The sequence below is a fragment of the Mustela erminea genome, chromosome 16 (assembly GCF_009829155.1).
Source record: "Mustela erminea isolate mMusErm1 chromosome 16, mMusErm1.Pri, whole genome shotgun sequence".
Taxonomy (NCBI): Eukaryota; Metazoa; Chordata; class Mammalia; order Carnivora; family Mustelidae; genus Mustela; species Mustela erminea.
Genome location: NC_045629.1, coordinates 59,148,927 through 59,168,265, shown reverse-complemented (window position 1 = coordinate 59,168,265; position 19,339 = coordinate 59,148,927). Strand labels below are relative to the sequence as shown.

At 34.1% G+C, this 19,339-nt stretch overlaps 1 protein-coding gene across 5 annotated transcripts in view; it reads left to right on the top strand.

The window, feature by feature from the left end:
• CSMD3 (CUB and Sushi multiple domains 3) overlaps window positions 1-19,339 on the top strand; it is a 1,246,643-nt gene that overhangs the window by 996,457 nt on the left and 230,847 nt on the right. For all 5 annotated transcript variants that reach the window (XM_032316321.1, XM_032316320.1, XM_032316319.1 and 2 more), the window contains one exon: window positions 12,766-12,882. In XM_032316321.1, coding sequence (XP_032172212.1) covers window positions 12,766-12,882 — 117 coding nt within the window. The remainder of the gene's footprint in view (window positions 1-12,765; window positions 12,883-19,339) is intronic.

Here is a 19,339-nt window from a genome sequence, read left to right as displayed (position 1 = left end):
ATTAGACTATAATCCCTAAGTGCCAAAATAAGGAAAGTTTTTTATTTTATTTTTTACATAAAAGTAAACACCTGGGCTCCTGGGTGGCTCAATGGGTTAAAGCCTCTGCCTTCGGCTCAGGACATGATCCCAGAGTCCTGGGATAGAGGCCCGAGTCTGGCTCTCTGCTCTGCAGGGAGCCTGCTTCCTCCTCTCTCTCTGCCTGCCTCTCTGCCTAGGTGTGATTTCTCTCTGTCAAATAAATAAAAATATAAAGGAAAAAAAAAAGCAAACACCAACATGACCATTCTTTTAAGCTCTTTAAATGCAATATTTTGCTTTTTCTTATAATGTTTTACCCATAAATTCATAAAGTCTTATGCTATATATAGCATAAGCTATATATAGCTTATGCTATATATATATAGCATAAGCTATATATATAAGCCAAGCAGGCTCTCAGTAAATATTTTTAACCTGAACTGAACCCTAAGAATTTATAAAGTTTGTCTATTTTAGAAGATAGGGTTTTTTTTTAATCATTGTTTAAGATTGTGTACATTTTGAATCTAAAGAAAATATTTTCAAGAGCTTATGTTGGACACTGGGAGATTGTATTTGTCAGAAGTAGATCCAAAATGATAGCATCCTATGGTAAGTCCTGCTCAGCAATGAGAAACCCTGCGGTTTATCTCATAAGAATGTCACATGTATTAAATGATAGCAGAACAAAATATCTGTAACTGCAATGTACTTTGTGATAAAAAAAAAAAAGAAGGTGTTTGGAAAATAATTTTTTCCCTATTTATTTCTCATACCTTGAAAAGTATCTGTTGAAACTCTGTGTTACTTTAGTTATCTGTGGACATACTGGATTAAAGTAGAAGTCCTATTATTCTTATCCATAAAATGACTCAATATTATGTAAAGGTAATGAAACACAACTAGTGACAGATTCTATATTTTTCCTTAATATTCATTATTTGATTTATTTCATCTAATGGCATTATAGTTGTTTACATAAACACACCTCTAGCCTGAGCTAGGGCACTAGCCATTTCTTATCTCTTAGCCTCTCTCCTGGCTAGTTTCTCTCTTTCCCTTATTTCTTGATAAAACCTCTCATGAACACGACAAAGTAATCTTTCAAAGATATGTCAGCCACTCCAGAGTGGCTCAGTTGGTTGAGCGTCTGACTCTTGATTTTGACTCCAGTCATGGTCTCTGGGTCATGGATCGAGCCCTGTGTTGGGCTCTGCGCTCAGCTTGGAGTCTGTTTGGGATTCTCTCTTTCCCTCTCCCTCTGTCCTTTCCCCTGCTCACATGTTCACTCTCTCTCTTAATAAATAAATACACAAATAAACAAAATCTTTTTAAAAAACAAACAAACAAACAAATAAATAAATAAAAACATATGTCAAATTATATCAAAATCCACCATTGGATTTCTAAATCTGAGTTAACGCCACAGATATTATAATACGAAGCTCCTTAACTTGCCTATATATACTCTAACCCCTTTATTATTCTCCCTCTCTACTACATTCTTTGGGCCACAGATGCCTCCTAGATGTTTCTTGAAAGCACTAGTTCACACTTCTGCCTCAGGACTTTTGCACTTGCTGTCCTTTCTGTCTGAATGCTTTTCTGGCTGAAGCTCTCATATTTCCTTTAGGCATATTACTAGTGGAAAAACATTCCAATTTATCCTCCCCTTTCTCCCTAAAGCTTCCAGGATGGAATCAAATAAATCTAAAGATGAAATAATAGGTCCTTGGTAAAGATATCTATGGTGTGTGTAAAGCCCATTATTCTGGAGCCTTAGAAATTTGAAAGGTAAATCATTAAATTTGGGAGTACTAGCCATAGTACTAATACAGTATTCTTAGTTGAGGTAAAATAGACATATTTGTTTCAGGTGTACGACATAATTATTTGATATTTTTATATATTGTGAGATGTTCACCACAATAAGTATAGTTAACATCCATCACTGTACAGTTTATGATTTCTTTCTTATGATAAATAATTTTAAGATTTACTCTCTTAGTAATTCTCAAAAATGCAAGACAGTATTGCTAACTATATCATCATGCTATACCCATGACTTACTTATTTTATAATTGGACCAATGCAGCATTCTTGATCTTTTCCACTAAGGCATACAGTGAGCGCGCAATGACAGTTAATTATAATAATAAGACCCTAAGAATAAACATATTTGGCGAAAGTATTAGAATAGAAGAGATGGTATAATGCCTTCTTTTTTTTTTTTTTCAGGCATTCAAAAGTACAATTATATGCCTGGTCCTGCACTAACTATGAATTCAATATGGTTCTTGCCTTTAGAGAATTTATAATCAGATGGGATAAGGACAAGTAAGGTCCATTGCTAGAAATAAAAACAGAGCTGTGAGCACAGCATGGCAGCACATCTGACCTGGTTACAAAGAGAGATCAGGGAAGTCTTCCTTATGAAAGTCACACATGAGCTGAATCCTAAAAATATAAATAAGGAGGAACCAGGTGAGGTACAAGACATAAGGAGATGGTGTGTTTCACACCTAGGGTTCAGCATTTATAAACACATAGAGGAAAGAGCAACAGGAAAAGTAGATAGAATTTGAAGCAGCTCAACAAGAAAGCCCATAGAGAGGACTGATAAGAGATAATAACTTGTCTGTGCTGAGAACAGTTTCAAGTTCTCTACACATATTATTTTATGCCTTACTACAACTCTGTGATTTAGGGACTACTAATATTCTCATTTACAGATGAGGAAACCAAGACACAAAAACAGGTTCAGTCACTTGTTCAAAGTCACAGTTGCCTACCAGTAGTTTTGGAGTCCAGGCTTAATCACTGTCCTCTAGGTAGGCTGATTAATTCTACAAATGACCTTGCATTGATCTTTTTTATATCTTTCGAACCTAACAGTTATGGCATATTTCAGGTGGTTAAATGTTTCATGAATGGATGCATGGCTTCAAAAATAAGTGGTACAATTTTGGGTTTCCCATTTATTTCTGAAACCTTCCTCCAAGTTAAGTATGAGAATTAAGAAAAAGCAAATTCCTACCGATAACTAATAATAAGTCTTCATCTGAAATGCATTTTTGCATTTCATTCGAAACACAACCTTATACAGAATGCAAATACCCTAACAGATATAGTCAGTGTTGGTTCCTTTGAACATCTGCACCATTATTTTCAATCTCTTTGTTTCTCTCATGCTAATATAAGTCCTAGATTCTGGGGGTGGAAAAAAGATTTTGTAACTCAGTCACTGATAACTATAAGTCTGTCCAAAGTACATACACATGAGTGTTATGATTAGACATCCAGTAGTCATCCAGTCCCATTCATTGTTCAACTTTCAACTCTATGTGGAATGATAAAAGCTTTAAATAATAATGCTAAATAAATAAATAACCTTCTTGTACTATCAACTGAAGAGAAAATTTGAAACAAACAAAATGAAAAATAAAAAGTTCATTTCATAATTATACCTCTCCAACTCTACAGTTATCTCTCATTAGTAACATCATTTGACCTACTTTTAATTAACTCATATTGCTTTAGTGCATGAAGTAGCTAACTCAAGTTTTAGTCCAGATCTTCTGCTTAAATGGCAAGGCTTGCCTTGGGCTAATCTCTTATTCCAAATGTCCTTAAGGTTTACAGAATTTTTTTTGAGATTTAAAGCAAGTGTGAAGTCCCGTTGCATTATAAATGAATATAGATATTATGTAATCTAATATACTGAGCCATTTAGCATTTGATGCCATTTAAATATGTGACATAATTAAAGTGTGTGGATGAAAGACTCATAAAACAAAGGCCTAGAGGTAAATTATTTCTGAGTATCATCAAATATCTGCCTTTCATTAGCTATACATAGGAATTTGTTCACAGACACAATATATGGATTATGTGTCAGAATCATGTTCTACAAAGAAGTATAATGTATTTCCTATTTTTTTAAGTAGGCCCAGTAAGAGGCTTCAACTCATGACCCCAGATCGAGTCACATTCTCTACCAACTGAGTCAGACAGGCACTCCAAATGTATTTTCTATTTTAAAAAATTTAAAGTAGTATTGAGATAAAACCAAAGCATGTTTTGTTTTCATATGGGGAGGGGTGGAATATTATTTAAAATGAAACTGGGAGGGAAACTAATGTGATTGAGTACCTGCTATTTCCAGACCCTCTTACTGACATTATCACTCCAGTTGGCCTCCTCCATGCTAGTCTAGAGAATCATTAGCATTGTTATAAATAAATCCCTACTGTTATGAATTCTGGAGCATCCTATGTCGAGTTCCCTATGTAAGAAGCAATCTGATTGCAAATCAATGCTTATAATTCAGAACACATTTTCTTGTGACCACTGACTTGGAGCTCCTATTTAAACAATTTTTATTTTCTCTGCCCTTGCCATTTCAGCCACTACACCATGTCTCCAGATGGGTAGTTGCATGGCCTCTCATTGTGCGAAGAAACCTGTGTTCTCCACCGTCATGTAGTTTTTATGTTTAAGTCAGACTTCAAACATGCCTCCCTAATGTGTTACCCCTTTTTACAGAAAACAAAAAAAAAAAAAAAAAAAAAAAATTTACTTATACAGAAAACTGAATCAGCCCACAGCTTTTCTCCTTACAGATAAAGAAAATAAAGGATACAACAGTAACTATTTGGTCATGTTGAGAATCACACTGTATTGGAGAACTCTTTTGGAGAAACAAATATCCTATTAGAATGTTCAACCCACAAAACCTAGAGAGAAAAGAAGCAGGTATATTATTGAATAAGCATATTTAGAATATAATGAACATTGCAGGATGCTTTTGAAAGATGCTACAAAGACCAGACAGAATCTCATACAAATTTATAAAGAACCAATAACTCTTTTTTTATCTCCTTGAGAGACAAACTGATACAACTTGTCTCTGTATACCTTGTGACTATACCTTGTAAGAAACCCTAGTGAATTTCTAAAGTATGTTTCTAGAAGGCCAGCAGTCTTGCACTGTAAAATCAAAACCTTGGGCCTATTATGGTTTAAAACAGACACCCTAAAGGAGTTGCTGCTTCCTTCCCCTTTATTAAACACAGAAAATTTCATTTTACACTTATGTTAAGCCAGTGAGCCTTTCACTTCAACACATACACATAAAAAAAAAAAAAAAAAAAAAAGACAATACAGAGCTCTCTGTGCAAGAGGGAATTTGTTTCTTAATCCTATCCCAAAACCAGTCAGTTAGATTGAAATATATGGGAGAGTTAGTGAGTAAATCTGAACCATATTGAGGTTCTAAATAGCTTCAAACCTAAGCCAACCCCAAGACCGGGTATTTCTTCCCACGCTCCTAAACTGAGTTTTAGGACTTTTCTGATTCAGGAAAGAACTGATCTGTCCTATTAGGAAAAGAGACAATTATAACATATTTATTGAAAGCCATTATATAAACTGACACCATGCTTGACTCCGGAAGTATAAATCGTGTATAAAAAGGAAATGGAAACTTTGACTTAATAGATTCTGGGAGCTCAGAGACAGAGACAGACCCTATATAAATAAGTGGCTTTATATAAATATAAATACAAAACAAGTTGCAATTAAGTGTTCTGAACATAATGGAATGCTGTTATGATGGGATCCTCTGAACTAGTCTAGAAGACAGGGAAGACTTCCCTGAGAAATCATGTTTGTAAAGCAATCAGGCAGGAGTAATAAATTGTCACAGAGGATTTTTTTTAAGTTCATTTTGTACTAATATATTAACTTTTAAAATAATTTTTAAACAATAAAAATTGCCATCCCTTAAAGTCAATGAGTTGGAAATCAAACTAAGCAATGAAGAGGGATTTTAGTTTTTAAAAAACATCAACAATTCAACTAAAACCATTTTAAGAACTTGTCTTTCCATATACACTTTTCTACAAAATCGTAGACTAGCGATTGCTAGGGACTTGGGAATATAGGGAATAGGGAGCGACTGCTTATGAATATAGGAATTCCTTTGGGGATGACAGAAATATTCTAAAAGTAGAGGGTTGGTTACACTACTTCATGAATATGCTATTAAAAACAAACCCCACTGGGCGCCTGGGTGGCTCAGTGGTTAAGCCGCTGCCTTCAGCTCAGGTCATGATCTCGGGGTCCTGGGATCGAGTCCCGCATCGGGCTCTCTGCTCAGCGGGGAGCCTGCTTCCCTCTCTCTCTCTCTGCCTGCCTCTCTGCCTACTTGTGATCTCTGTCTGTCAAATAAACAAATAAAATCTTTAAAAAAAAAAAAAACACTCAATTGTATATTTTAAAAGGGTGAATTTTATGGTATGTGAATTATACCTCAATCTTGAAAATGAGGTTAAAAGTGAGTGACACAGGCATCACAGATACCACTAACATCCTTACTATTAGTAGAATTTATATATGGTAGCATGGCAAATCTATCAAGGAATATAGCTACTCATAGGTCTATGTCATAGTACGATTCTTCTTTCTTTAAGAACACACTCTGATGGAGAACACAGCTCATCGAGCACTGGGGCATGAAGGGAGGGCCTTCCTAGCCAGCAAAATCAAATGAGTGAGTCCAGGCAATCAGTGAGGTGACAGATGTAGAAGCTCATATGCTTCTAAGTTTACTTAGTGAGTGATTAAAATAGTTTACAAGCCACTGATTACAACATGGAGATGGATTTTTTGTTTTTTTAGTGTTAAACAGGAGTGTCGAATTTTACCACAAAATTAATTCACAAGTAATAAAGACTGAATTTTGGTTTTGTTTTTTATTTTTTTTTAGGTGACAGATGAGGTAATAGGAAACTCATGGCAATATTAACTTTAGTTTTTCAGATAAATAAATGTGAATGTACCAGAACTAATGGAGAAAGAAATGAAAATAAAAATAAATAAGTTACTTAGAGTAACAGTTTATAATTTAAAGAAATAATTATTACCATTATGCTAGAATAGCCTTATTGGAGGCTTATTGTTTAAGATAAACAAAATGAAATGATTATACAGGAGACATGAAGAGAAGCATGAAATGAATGGCTGAAAAAAAAAAGAGAAATGAATGGCTGAATTATAAGATTTTTTTTTTTTAAGCTAAGAACAAGGTTTTAAACAAAGGACAGAAGAAGCATAGTAGTTTTAATCTCAAAGTCAATACTGGGAATATCAGTTGTCTGTATTATAAATTCAATTCCAGAGTTTAAGTGTTAATGAAAGGACTTCTCTTAAAAAAGAAAAAAAGAAAAGAAAGAAAGAAAATAAAAGAAAAGAAAGGGGGGAAAAAAGCTCAATGGGCAATACAACTTTCAAATACTTTCTAAACCAGAATTTTTGATTTGTGACATTCAATCAGGCTGTATCAGGGCATAAGTAATTTACTAGAAGTGGGCCAGAACTTTTGTAAGGTACAGCAGTTCTTTCAAACTGAAGGAGTCACAGGCTACATCTAGTAAATTATTGATTTAATATACCATATTGCTCTTTTGTGACCTACAAGAATTCATCACTTTTAAAAGTACCTAACTTGCTTTCTGAGAAAAATTTATATATTATATAATAATTTTCATTATAGAGTATATTTGATAATAAATTAAACATTACACAAGTGAAAAGCAGATTTGAAATGGAAAGTAGCTCAAGGCTGTGTTGCATGTATTATAAAGTCTCAAATATATGTGGATTCCAAAGTATCTCTTCCATAAAAATGGTTTGGGATTCTTCTATTTCACTTACTGGGAAGTTCCTTGTTCTTCTTCCTCAGTCTTCCTCCTTTATCCCACACACATGATCAAACCATAGGTGGGGAGTCCTTTTCACTAAATGACTAGAAGTCTTGAAACTCATTTGCAGACTCATCCTCTTGTTTCCCTGGAAATACCACATCTGTCTACTGTGTATTTTATACTGCAAGAGTAAAACATACATACAGAGTATAGTTATAGTACAGGCACATTTTACTTATACAAATCAAGCCATATAAATTCAGCCAAAGAGAATTAAAATATATATATGAGAACAAGAAAAATCATACAAAATTAAACTGTATGAGTGACGTCGCTCACTCAATGAAGGTATGCTCCAGATTGTTAAAATGTTAGCATGGATTTGCTACTGTAAAATGGTAGACAAGAGTTTGCTATTCCTTCAGTGGAACTCAATATCCATGTGGCTGTCACGAGTTCTGTCATTGAACGTATTTCCAATGTTTATATACATATGTTTAAATGTATTTAAATATTTAAAAAAATTAAGTATCTTAAATTATTTAAATTTTAAATATTTAAATATCTTACTTAAATAAGAATGTTTAAATACATATCTTTCACATAATATTGTCTCTAAATGTAAAGCTACAGTGATTCCTCATAACCAGAATATTTCAATCACCAAAAAAAAAAGTAGGCTTATATGGATTTATTAAGAGAGGGTATGTCTCAATTCTGTTGGGGATTTAGTGAATTTCTGGGGTAATTTAAATGAAATGAAATGTTTCTGCTGTATGCTAATGATGGAACAGCATTTTATAGTAGCCTGCCTGGTCTTGCAAGGATAGTTCATTCAATCATCCCACAGACATTTATGGAGAACATAATGTTTATCAGAATTGTTCTAGAAAGAGAAGAGAAATATGATAAGACTTGTCTGTTAGAAAAGTCATTAGCAATGGTGAGAACTTCTGGAGATGAGTGGAGCTAGTTGTCTGTTGGAAGAGCCCAAGTGAAAACTGTTGAGAATCTGGATTGTGGTACTTACCATGGCGGAGAGGAGAGAGAAACTGGTGAGCTATATAAGGGAACAACTAACAAATCGATGTATTGGACCCCAAGAGTCAGGGAAAGCGTGTCAAGAATAATAGTACTTAAAATAGGCTAAGTCTGACATTTTAAATCTTTAAAATATTTCAGCTCTATGTGCATATATAAAACAATTTGTTAGAACTACAAAATTATAATCAATTATGGGCAATAACATAAATGTTAGGATTATTGCCAAAGTGATAGCACATTCTGAAATCATCAGTCTGGCATTTTGCAAAGTGTGTTCTAGGGAACATTGGTCCTGGGAGACATTACACTGAAACAGTGTCCATGATCAAGTAATTGTGTAAGTAAGAACATGACATTCCCCAGATCTTACTAAAGCGTAAGTGAGGCCATATAGTGAAGAACTATTTTTTTTTAATCCATGTATTTCCCAAACTTACTTAGCCATAAGTAAGTTTCTTCTCTTCTCCTAATTAATGTGTTCTACAACAATGTTATTAAGCATAGATTTAAGAAGTAGTCAGATGTATCAAATAAGTTATAATCAGGAACAGGTACAGATGAGTTCTTACATTTAATGCATTCCAAGGGATATGGGCTATTTAGAGAAACACAGCAAGTGTGACAAATTCAAATGGGAAATTCAGGTACAATTCAAATGGGAAAAATAAGCATAGCATTCAAAGTTTTGGCTGGCTTCTGACTTCTACTGATTGTTAACAGAGCCAGAAAAAAATAAAGGCTTCCCCTTTCTGTACTATCCAGTAAGATGAAATTAAAACAGGAAGAGAGAGTATAAAAAGCTTCTAGGAACCAATATTAGGAGAATTAGTAAAGTTGCTCTGGCTTAGGCATTATTGCATTTGATTTTTAGAAACATAGAACAGATTAAAATAAATTGGTATCTCAGTGCACAGTTAATTTTCCCTTATTTATATTATCTGCACACTACATAAAATAGTGTGTCACTATAGTATTCAATATAATTTATTATAAACTAGGACATGCTATAAGCACTGACCAGAAGAAACGTAAAATTATTGCTACTAGTCCAAATAACAGAATCTAACGTAGTATTATTTACCCTAAGAACATAGGATTATACTGCAACCTCATATATATTCACCAGTGGTTTAAAAAAAAAAAACTTCACATTTTTTATATTTATAAATGATATTTTTTAAAAGTTGTCTTAAATGTCCATTATGCAAAATAAAAGGTAAAAAGCAAATTGAGACTGTCAGAGGCATATTAATGTGGGATGCAGAATGTTCACGACTAAGTCACAAAGCTGAACTTGAGGTAGAAGATCTCATTGCTATTCATATTTCCCAAATATAAAAATAAGAATTACTGTCACAGACACTCAAAGTATTGTAATTTTGGAGCACCTTAAAATCAGAAGGTAAGTTCACATAAAACATGCTACTCATTCTTGAATGATTCTCTCATCAGTAGTATTATCAGCGAAATAAAGTTATCAGTGTTGAACTAAGAATGCACCTGACTACTGTAATCTCAAACAATAATAAGTGATGAGAGCAATGCATCTTTGGTTATCATCATCACTGTCAATTTGTTGTTCTGTGGATTTCTAATTTTAGTATGTTTAATTCTAGCTATTACCATTTTATAGAACATTAAAAGGCAGAACATTCATTAGCCACCCTATGTGATATAAGATACTATTGGGGTTGTATGTATGTGTTTTAAATATATTACTATATTTTAAACTCTGGCCAGGAATCCATCAAAATGTTTACTTTTTCAAATGTCAGGACTCTTCTCGAGTCACCCAACACACCACTGACTGCATCTAGCTCTCTTTAAAAGGAAAATCCAGCATTAACTCCAATACATTTCCAACATATAATTAAATCTATGCAATTCTAGTTTCCTTCAACCCTTTTCTCAGGTCACAGAGGAGTGTCCCCGAAGTTTTCCAAAGCTAATCACTCAACTTTTGTTCTTGATCTTACCTTTTCCTAGACTCTGGGGCTGCCTCTGATTTTCCCTTTGTAATGAGTCCTTCCTCCCTGTTAAACAAAACAATAACAAAAACTCAGCTTTCCACCCTTCCCTAACTACTCCTTACATTCCACTTATTCTCCTTTTTTTGTTTGTTTTGTTCTTTAAGATTTTATTTATTTATTTGACAGACAGAGATCACAAGTAGGCAGAGAGGCAGGCAGAGAGAGAGATGGGGAAGCAGGCTCCCTGCTGAACAGAGAGCCTGATGCGGGGCTCAATCCCAGGATCCCCGGATCATGACCCCAGCCAAAGGCAGAGGCTTTAACCCACTGAGCCACCCAGGAGCCCCAAGACCTCTTACTCTTTATCCAACTACAATCTAGCTACCATGTCTCTACTTCAAGGGTTAGCAAACTTTTTTTTCTGTAAAGGGCCAGATGGTATTGTGGGATTTTGGCCGCATACATCACCGTCACATACTCTTAGTTTTGTTTTGTAACTGTACGAATGTAAAAAACCTCATTTTGAGCTGGATTTGGTTGGCAGGCTGTAGTTTACAGAAAGCTGCTCTAGTTGAAACTGTTGTATTAATGGTACCAAAAATTCCCGTTTTGCTTGGGAGTCCCCTCTGCACAGGTTCGAAGCTGATTAAAGGATAGGCTGAAGGAAAGCAAGCTGTTAGCTTTAATATGGATAAAAGCAGAGGAGCTCAAACAGTAGGCTTTCTAAGGCCACTACAGGTGTCCCTCAACAATCAGTCACTCTCTCACCAGACTCTCCCTGTAATACTTAACACTGCAGAGGAGCAGACCAGCCAGTGGGCTCTTCAAGCAGAATGGTCCCCATCTGCGGTAAAGGAGAAATTCCCATCCTGTTTTCACCAGTGGGGAACCTCATTCTACCTCTACCTCGGGTGTGGGGGTGGAGATTAGGGGCGAGGCCAGAGGGCCTGCAGTTAGACTGAATCCCTCCTTGAGAAAATCATGGATGGAAGGAAGACCCTGCTCTATGATACTCCAGGTTGCCAAATCCACACAGATTCCTTTTTCATTTATTCAGATTCCTTTTTCATTTATTCCCACTTTGCAACACTTAACGCTGTTAAACACTTTCTTTTAACTTCTTTTTCTCCCTTGGCTTCCAAGACACTATTTTCTCTGTTGCCACCCTCTATCTGATCCTAACCTTGGCGTTCCCCAGAACTCGTCTTCGGCCATCTTTTTTTCACTTTGCATAGTTTTCTGGGTGATCTCATTCACTTAGAGAATATCAACTATCATCTTTATGTTTTCAACACCTAAATCTGCCTCAGTAGCCCAGGTCTATTTCATAGCCCAGAACTATAAAACCTAATGTAATCCCCTATCTTGGGAACAGCAGAACCGTGGTCTACAAATTTGCCAGAAACATTGGTTTCACCCTCACTTTTTGTAAGAACATAGTACATTTGGGGCTGAGGTAGCAAAAAACAATCTGACTCTGTACACCATCAGCAGTTCTTCTGATTCAAATATAAGTCTTATAAATGGATAAAGGTTATTGAGAGTATTTTACTTAGATGAGCGGGTGAATGTGTTGATGCAGCCGTTCCTGTCCCATGAATAAAAATACTTAATTTGGTGGCAGCATAATCAAGGTTGATTTTGAGTATCTTGTCAAAGCCTGGCAGTGAGTAAAACAGTTTCCCACCTGCATATGTAATTTCTCATCATTATAAAAAAGATGGTTATCTTTACACTTTTACCATAAATGAAAGCAGGGCTACCATTATTACCTCTAGAGATAGTACCATTATGATACTATTATATTAACTTTATTTCTGAGAAGAGTGGATCTGAATACTTAAAATTTTATATGACCACAATTTATTTTTTAAAATATTTGACAATGATGGATCTTGTTAAAAGATGGAAAGAAGTCTTACACCTTAAAGTTCAAAAGCTATAATTTTATAACAAGAAAATATCCATAGCATGATTTTTTTAAGTTCTTCTAAAAAATATTTTTTGTCATTTTTATTTCCTAGCACCTTGTGGAAGTCGTTCAACAGGTTCAGAAGGCACTGTTCTATCACCAAACTATCCCAAAAATTACAGTGTTGGACATAATTGTGTTTATTCTATAGCAGTTCCAAAGGAGTTTGGTAAGTAACATTCACCTCATCACATAGTATTTCATTCCAGACATGCTTTATTTTCCACTACACGCTATTCAAAAATGTTAGTTTTTTAATGAAAATATTCACTATTCATAAAGTGCTTTACTCTGTAATTCTTTATAGATAGTAGCTTTGTAATAATAAAATTTTGAGGTCATTTTACTCAATCTGAATTTACAGTCAAGTACACAGGTGAACAACAATATAAAAATGAAAACAGGATTGTTTTTAATTTTTAAAAATAAGTACATCCAGTAACCTTGCAAGTGCCTTCATGTTGGAATTACATAAAATGGGAAATTACCAGAGCATAAAGCAAAGTGTACTCTGCAAAGTATGCATAAAGTCAAATAAAGAACTATTACAATAAGGACAAAAGTGTGTACAAAACAATCATATTGTTTTATACTTTTTCAAACACATTTCCAGGAAGAAAAGATTTTTGTTTTAAGTACCTAGTATCTGGGACAGCAACGAATATGAAAAGACAGCAAAGGACATTTCAGCTCCTCTCGTCAAGCTGACAATCTGTTCCGCATTGGCACTGAGAAGACAATGTGTCCTTTGCTGCCTTCACACCTCCCTGATCACAAGTCTTAGAAGTCACTTACCTAGCTTCTAAAGGTTTTGCATCTAAGATCCAGCTGGATCTCACCCAGGTTAAGCTCTGTTTATGGACGGATAGGCAAAGGATATTTAGTGAGCAGTAAAGTATGGGAGAGAGGCTGAAAGTTCAGACTTCTGCAATTTAGATTTACAGCATTGTGTTACATGGTAAAGGATTTGCTACAGCTGTAATGAATGTCTCGGTCTGAATGACAAAGGTTTTAGCAGAAGGACATGGATTTTATCATATCAGGATTTTTGGATCACATCTTGACTTAATGTTTCTGCTGATATATGAAATAAGCTGATGCTTCCAGTCCAATTTCTTATAACCTGATATTACCTGTATATCCTCCTCCTCTCTCTTCTGAAACAAGCCCAAGATCTTCAACGGAGAGAACATTGTCATCAGAAGTACTGAACCTTGTGTTTAACCTTGATATAGAACAGTAATGCCAACATTAGCAAGGTGTCTCTTTACAAAATATCTCTTTGTCCTAGCATATTGATTGGTTAAATCAGAGTTGAGTTCTTTGAGAATGACAGTTTAGGAAGAGAAGCATTGTCTACTTAGAAAGATAAGCATTGTCTACTTAAATTTTTTTATTATTATTTTGCCTTTGGTGCCCCCAAAATAGTTCTTTCCTTGCCAGAAGAGTTTATAGACCCCCAATGCCAGCAATGCATGGTTGCTGACAGAACCCTAGCAATGATGGTCCAGAAGGTTGAATGGTTAGCTCAGTTGTCTTTATAAGCTGTCAATTTTTTTTATTAAATCTATTCTTTGAATATCATGTGGCCAAAAAAATGAGAAAGAAAAATCAGACATTTCCTTTCCTGACACATAGACAGGCTGGTCACAGAGATATATTACAGTGGCCTATGTGTGTTCAAAAAGGGAAGGAAAAAGTATGGATTAAAATAAAAGTAAATTAAGGAGTTTCTACAGAATGGACTCTATCGTAGTAAACATAATGTAAATTAAATGTAATCATCTTAATGTAAAAATTAATGCAAATAATAATCAGTTGTTTTAATATTAATTTTTAAATACATCTTAGATTATTTGTGGATGAAATCAAATGTACTTTGACTTATTAGTAAAATTGATTTTATTTTTACAAATGTTGCATCATTCTGTTTTTCAAACTACTTACAAAGTCAGACAAACTTGGATTTTAATTTCAGCATGTCGCATCTTATAGCTATCTGTTTTTGGACAAGTTACATATGCTCTATGAGACTCAGTTTCTTAATTCTGAAATGGAGCTAATTATGTCTGCAGAGCAGAGTTGTTGGAAAGAGTGAATGAAATTCCATATATAAAATATATCTCACATAGTTCATGCTCATTACGACGTTAGACATGACAAATCTGGAGTCAGATTTCTGGATTCAAAGCACAATTCATTACTCTTTCTCATTAGATAAGTCACATCATTGCCCTGAATTTTACTTTTCTCATCTCTGAAGTAGAGGTGATAAATGTCTACCTCATAGGGTTAGTTTATAATTAAATGATATGATATGTATAAGTGACTGGCAAAATAGCACATGAATCAGTCACATACACAGAGATACAGTTGCACACACATTTATGTTCACATTTGAAGACACTCCACTGCCACTTACCAAAAATAAAATAACCTGAATTAATGGATTTATTAGGGTCTCAAGAGTAGCACACATTTCTACTTTGCTTCTTCTTCCTTTCATTCTCATAATTTCGCTCTGTTGCCACTGCTTTATGGCTTTTTGGTATCAATTCCTAATATATTATTTTTCACTTTTTTTTTTTTTGTCACTTATCTCAAATTATAATCTTCTTCTGTATCTTTTATATGCTGACACACCTAGAATTTTACTTTTTAATCATTTAGCATAATATATGTCAAATACACTCAATTCATTCATTGAAATTTCATTTTTTATGAAGTTTAATGTTCTACAGTTGTTAAATAAGGAGAAAATCACACGTAATCAACAGCACGCATAAAATCCCTTAACTCACCCATAATGATCATCTACCTAGTTTTGTATAAGCCATATAGTCTCTGAATAATTCTAACAGGACATTTTTCCTCTAATGTCAGAACAGGTAACAGTGTCTTTAGATAATACCAGATGAGCTACCTTGATTTTTTATAGGTCATGCGCTACCAAATTGCTTTCATTTATTTATTTTTGCCCAATGTAGAATTGAATTCGTATCAGGTAAATGTGAACATAATATGACCCTACTTTACTGATTGATTGAATGAATATTTATCTGTCAGTCAATTCCTATCTTTCAGTTTTTTTGGATAAGAAAATTGCCAATTCCTAATGCCTTCGCGAGCATCACTGGATTTCATTGAACTTCAGATATTAGGGTCAGTTTGGTAATATTCATTCTGCAGGATTATGGTTGTTCTATATATGTAGAACTAGAATAATTCTGGATCATTGAGTAACATTTATTCATGTTAACAATTAAGCTATTTCATTTGGATTTGGTGATTAAAAACTATACTATCTTTTTATTAATAAAATATGTTTTATTTTTCCTTCATTTTTCAATTTTAATTATAGTTGTTTCCCTTTTATGGTTTGATTGTTTAAGTCTTCATGCAATACATTATTTTGAAGTACCAAAACATGCAAAGCATATTTTCAATTTTGAATTTGATATAGATAAGATGCTTTAGAATGTGGGACAACTATTGACACTGTTAGAGGAAAAATATTTTTGTTAATATGTATTTTTACCTAGAACATAGCTGCCAAAATCAAGTTATAGAGAGGGTAGAATTATAGAAATTGGAGAATAAATGTTGTGGACTTCTATTTTAACAATTCTGACTAAGGAAAAACAGAAGGAGCTAGGTCAGCAGTAAGGTAGGGTACAAGTCAGAGGCTAATGTCTGTGTTTGTTTTCTCTTAGGATGAAAATTAATGGAGTTCTTATTTTATAGAAAGCCCAAGAGAAAAACACAATAGAAGGACAAAATTAAATATTTTAGATAGACTAATTGCTGAACCAAGATGCATGAAGTAATTTAAGGAGATGGGATTTAAAAAAAATACTGAAGGACCTCTTTATAATTCAGAATAAATGATTCATAACTAATAGCATAAAACCTAAATTAGTTTCACAAAGAATATTACTTTTTGAAATGATCATCCCTTTCCAGGTTTCCAACCTCACTTCCCTTCTGTCACCCATTCCTCACAATCCAGGATTATGTATAAAAGAGAATGTATTAGTGTCAGAAGGCTGCCATAACAAAATCACAAACTCAGTGACTAAACCATAGATATTTATTCTCTCAGTTCTGGAGGCTAGATCTCTGAAATCAAGTTATCCTTAGTGCCACACTCCCTCTGAAAGCCCTATGGGAGAATCTTTCTTTACTTCTTCAGAGCTCCTGGTGGCTTTCAACAACCCTTGACCTTCTGTGGCTTATAGCTGCATCACTCTGATTTCTGACTCTGTCTTCACAAGACCTTTGCCCTGTGTGTGTGTCTCTTCTGTTTCTGCATGTATCTTTGTCCTCTTTCCTTATAATGACACCTGTTGTTGGATTTAGGGCACACCCTAATCCAATGTGATTTCATATCAATATTTAATTCTTTACATCTACAAAGACCCTATTTCCAAATACAATGACTTTCTGAGCTCTTGGGTAGATACAAATTAGGCAGATGTTGGGCTTGGGGGGAACAACGCTACTCAACTCACTACAGAGGATGGACTATATTACCACAGTTTTTATGTAGAAAACCTTAAAAAAATTACTCTCTAATGCATGTAATAAATATTAGCTCTGTAGAATGCAAACTGACATTTAGATTTTTTGGAGAAGTCCAACGTGCAAATCACCTTGAGTATATCTAGTCTGTGGTGACTTAATTTTCTGTTTGGCATCCCAGACAGTTTCACCTCCTAAAAGGCCCACCTTGAATGTATATTTATTAAGGTACAAAGCTAACTCTGCCCCCAAGACTAGCTTCCAAATGTAGAAACTTAGAAGTATGCCTGAAAACTTTTGTCAGGTTTTTCTTCTTCATTTTCCCAGTCAGTCTGCCCGCTCTTTATCTTGTGCTATCAGTGCAGTCTGCTTGCATAGGTTTCAAAGTAATGAATTCCTAAATCACATGAACTTCTCAGACTGGTCTACTCTGTACAAGGGGCACAGACAGTTACTAAAATCTTTTGTGTATTGCTGGAGGGAGTTTTTGTTTTGTTTTGTTTTAAATCATTGACATCATGTTGAATTTTTCTCCTACTTTCACACATTTTATATTTGTTTCTTATTCACAACCATTATTTTTCCTATTTTTCGTTGTAGTATTTTTCCTCAAGGTTAATTTAGAAACATTTTTTCCCTTGATGTTGCCTACAATATGGGGTGATAGCTGTGGGGTTCTTTGGTTTGCTTTTTTCTCAGACTTTACCATAATATTATAGTATAAGCACTGATAATGATTAGATAAAGAATATTTCATTAATTCTTATTATATTCATTAAATTTAGTATTTCTTTTCCATCTTACAGATTTAGGTATTTACATAATGATTGTTAAATACAATTTATTTTGCATACCCTATTTTTCACAATACTGTTTTTACTGTTGGTCTATAAAATGTAGCACTTAAAAATTTAAGTCTTCTTAGAATTTAGAAAGAAAAAAGCAAAAACAGTAGATTGAAACTAAGATGTGCACACATGCACATCTATATCACCCACTATATGGAGATAGATAGATAGATAGATATACCCATATAGTGTTTTTTTTTTTATTCTTGTGGGTATCTGTACTTTTTAGTACTGACTACTGTAGTTTTGAACCACAGGTAGGAAGTTAACTATTGTCATCTTGTGTGTTAAAACGAGTAGCCATTCTTTTACTCTTGTGTATATTCTCCTTTAAAACCCAGACACATACCTGACCATTTGTCTTTTGATCTTATATCTCGGTGGTTTTCAATGATCTATTTTACTCAGCATCCCTTACATAATTTATGTTGTCATTACCTATCTTTATACTTAATTCAGTAATTTATTGCCACTAATTTTCCCCAAATTGTAGTGACAAATTGTTTTGAGATTATTTTTGTATGCTCATTAGGTCAGTAAATCATGTCATTGGCATTCTGTTTTTCCTGGTGTGAAGTTTTCAGTAATGAATGAACTCTTCCAGTCAATAAAGGCTTTTTATATTCTACTTTTAAACTCTATGACACTTCATTTTTTAACGGTGCATCAAAATCAATGATTACTGTTTTGTAAATATTGAATTTACTTATCTAACAATGACAAATGTTCACAAAATGTGTGTTTATTCAGAATGTATATTTACTATTTATCATTATTTGTTAGATATAGAACAGTTGAAAAGCATTCTCTCTTTTTAAAAATGAATGGTTCTATTAATGTCAATATGAAGAAATGTATATGTTAATTTTGCGCCTATAAGGGAGGAAACCCTTATTTTTAAGCCCAACATTTTAGAGAAAGGAAAGTGTCATTATTATATGTATCTATATTTATATAATTCAATTCTTTGGGTACTATTTATATAATTAGACGAAGCTGTGTTTCATTACCAGCTAGACCAGGATCCCCCATCCAAATCTGGTTTGGATGTCAAGACTTATGACACCACACATGCACTAAAAGGTATGAAAGATATATTACTCATATAATGAGACTTTCTGGGAAGAGCAGGGCACAATCCAAACCTGAATTCAGTCAGATCCAGAACTGCTTAAGGAAACAAAGCTAACTGGCTTTGGGCTTTATTGTCATGCTGGAGTGAAAGTTCCTACACACTGGCCAGAGTTTATGCAGTTT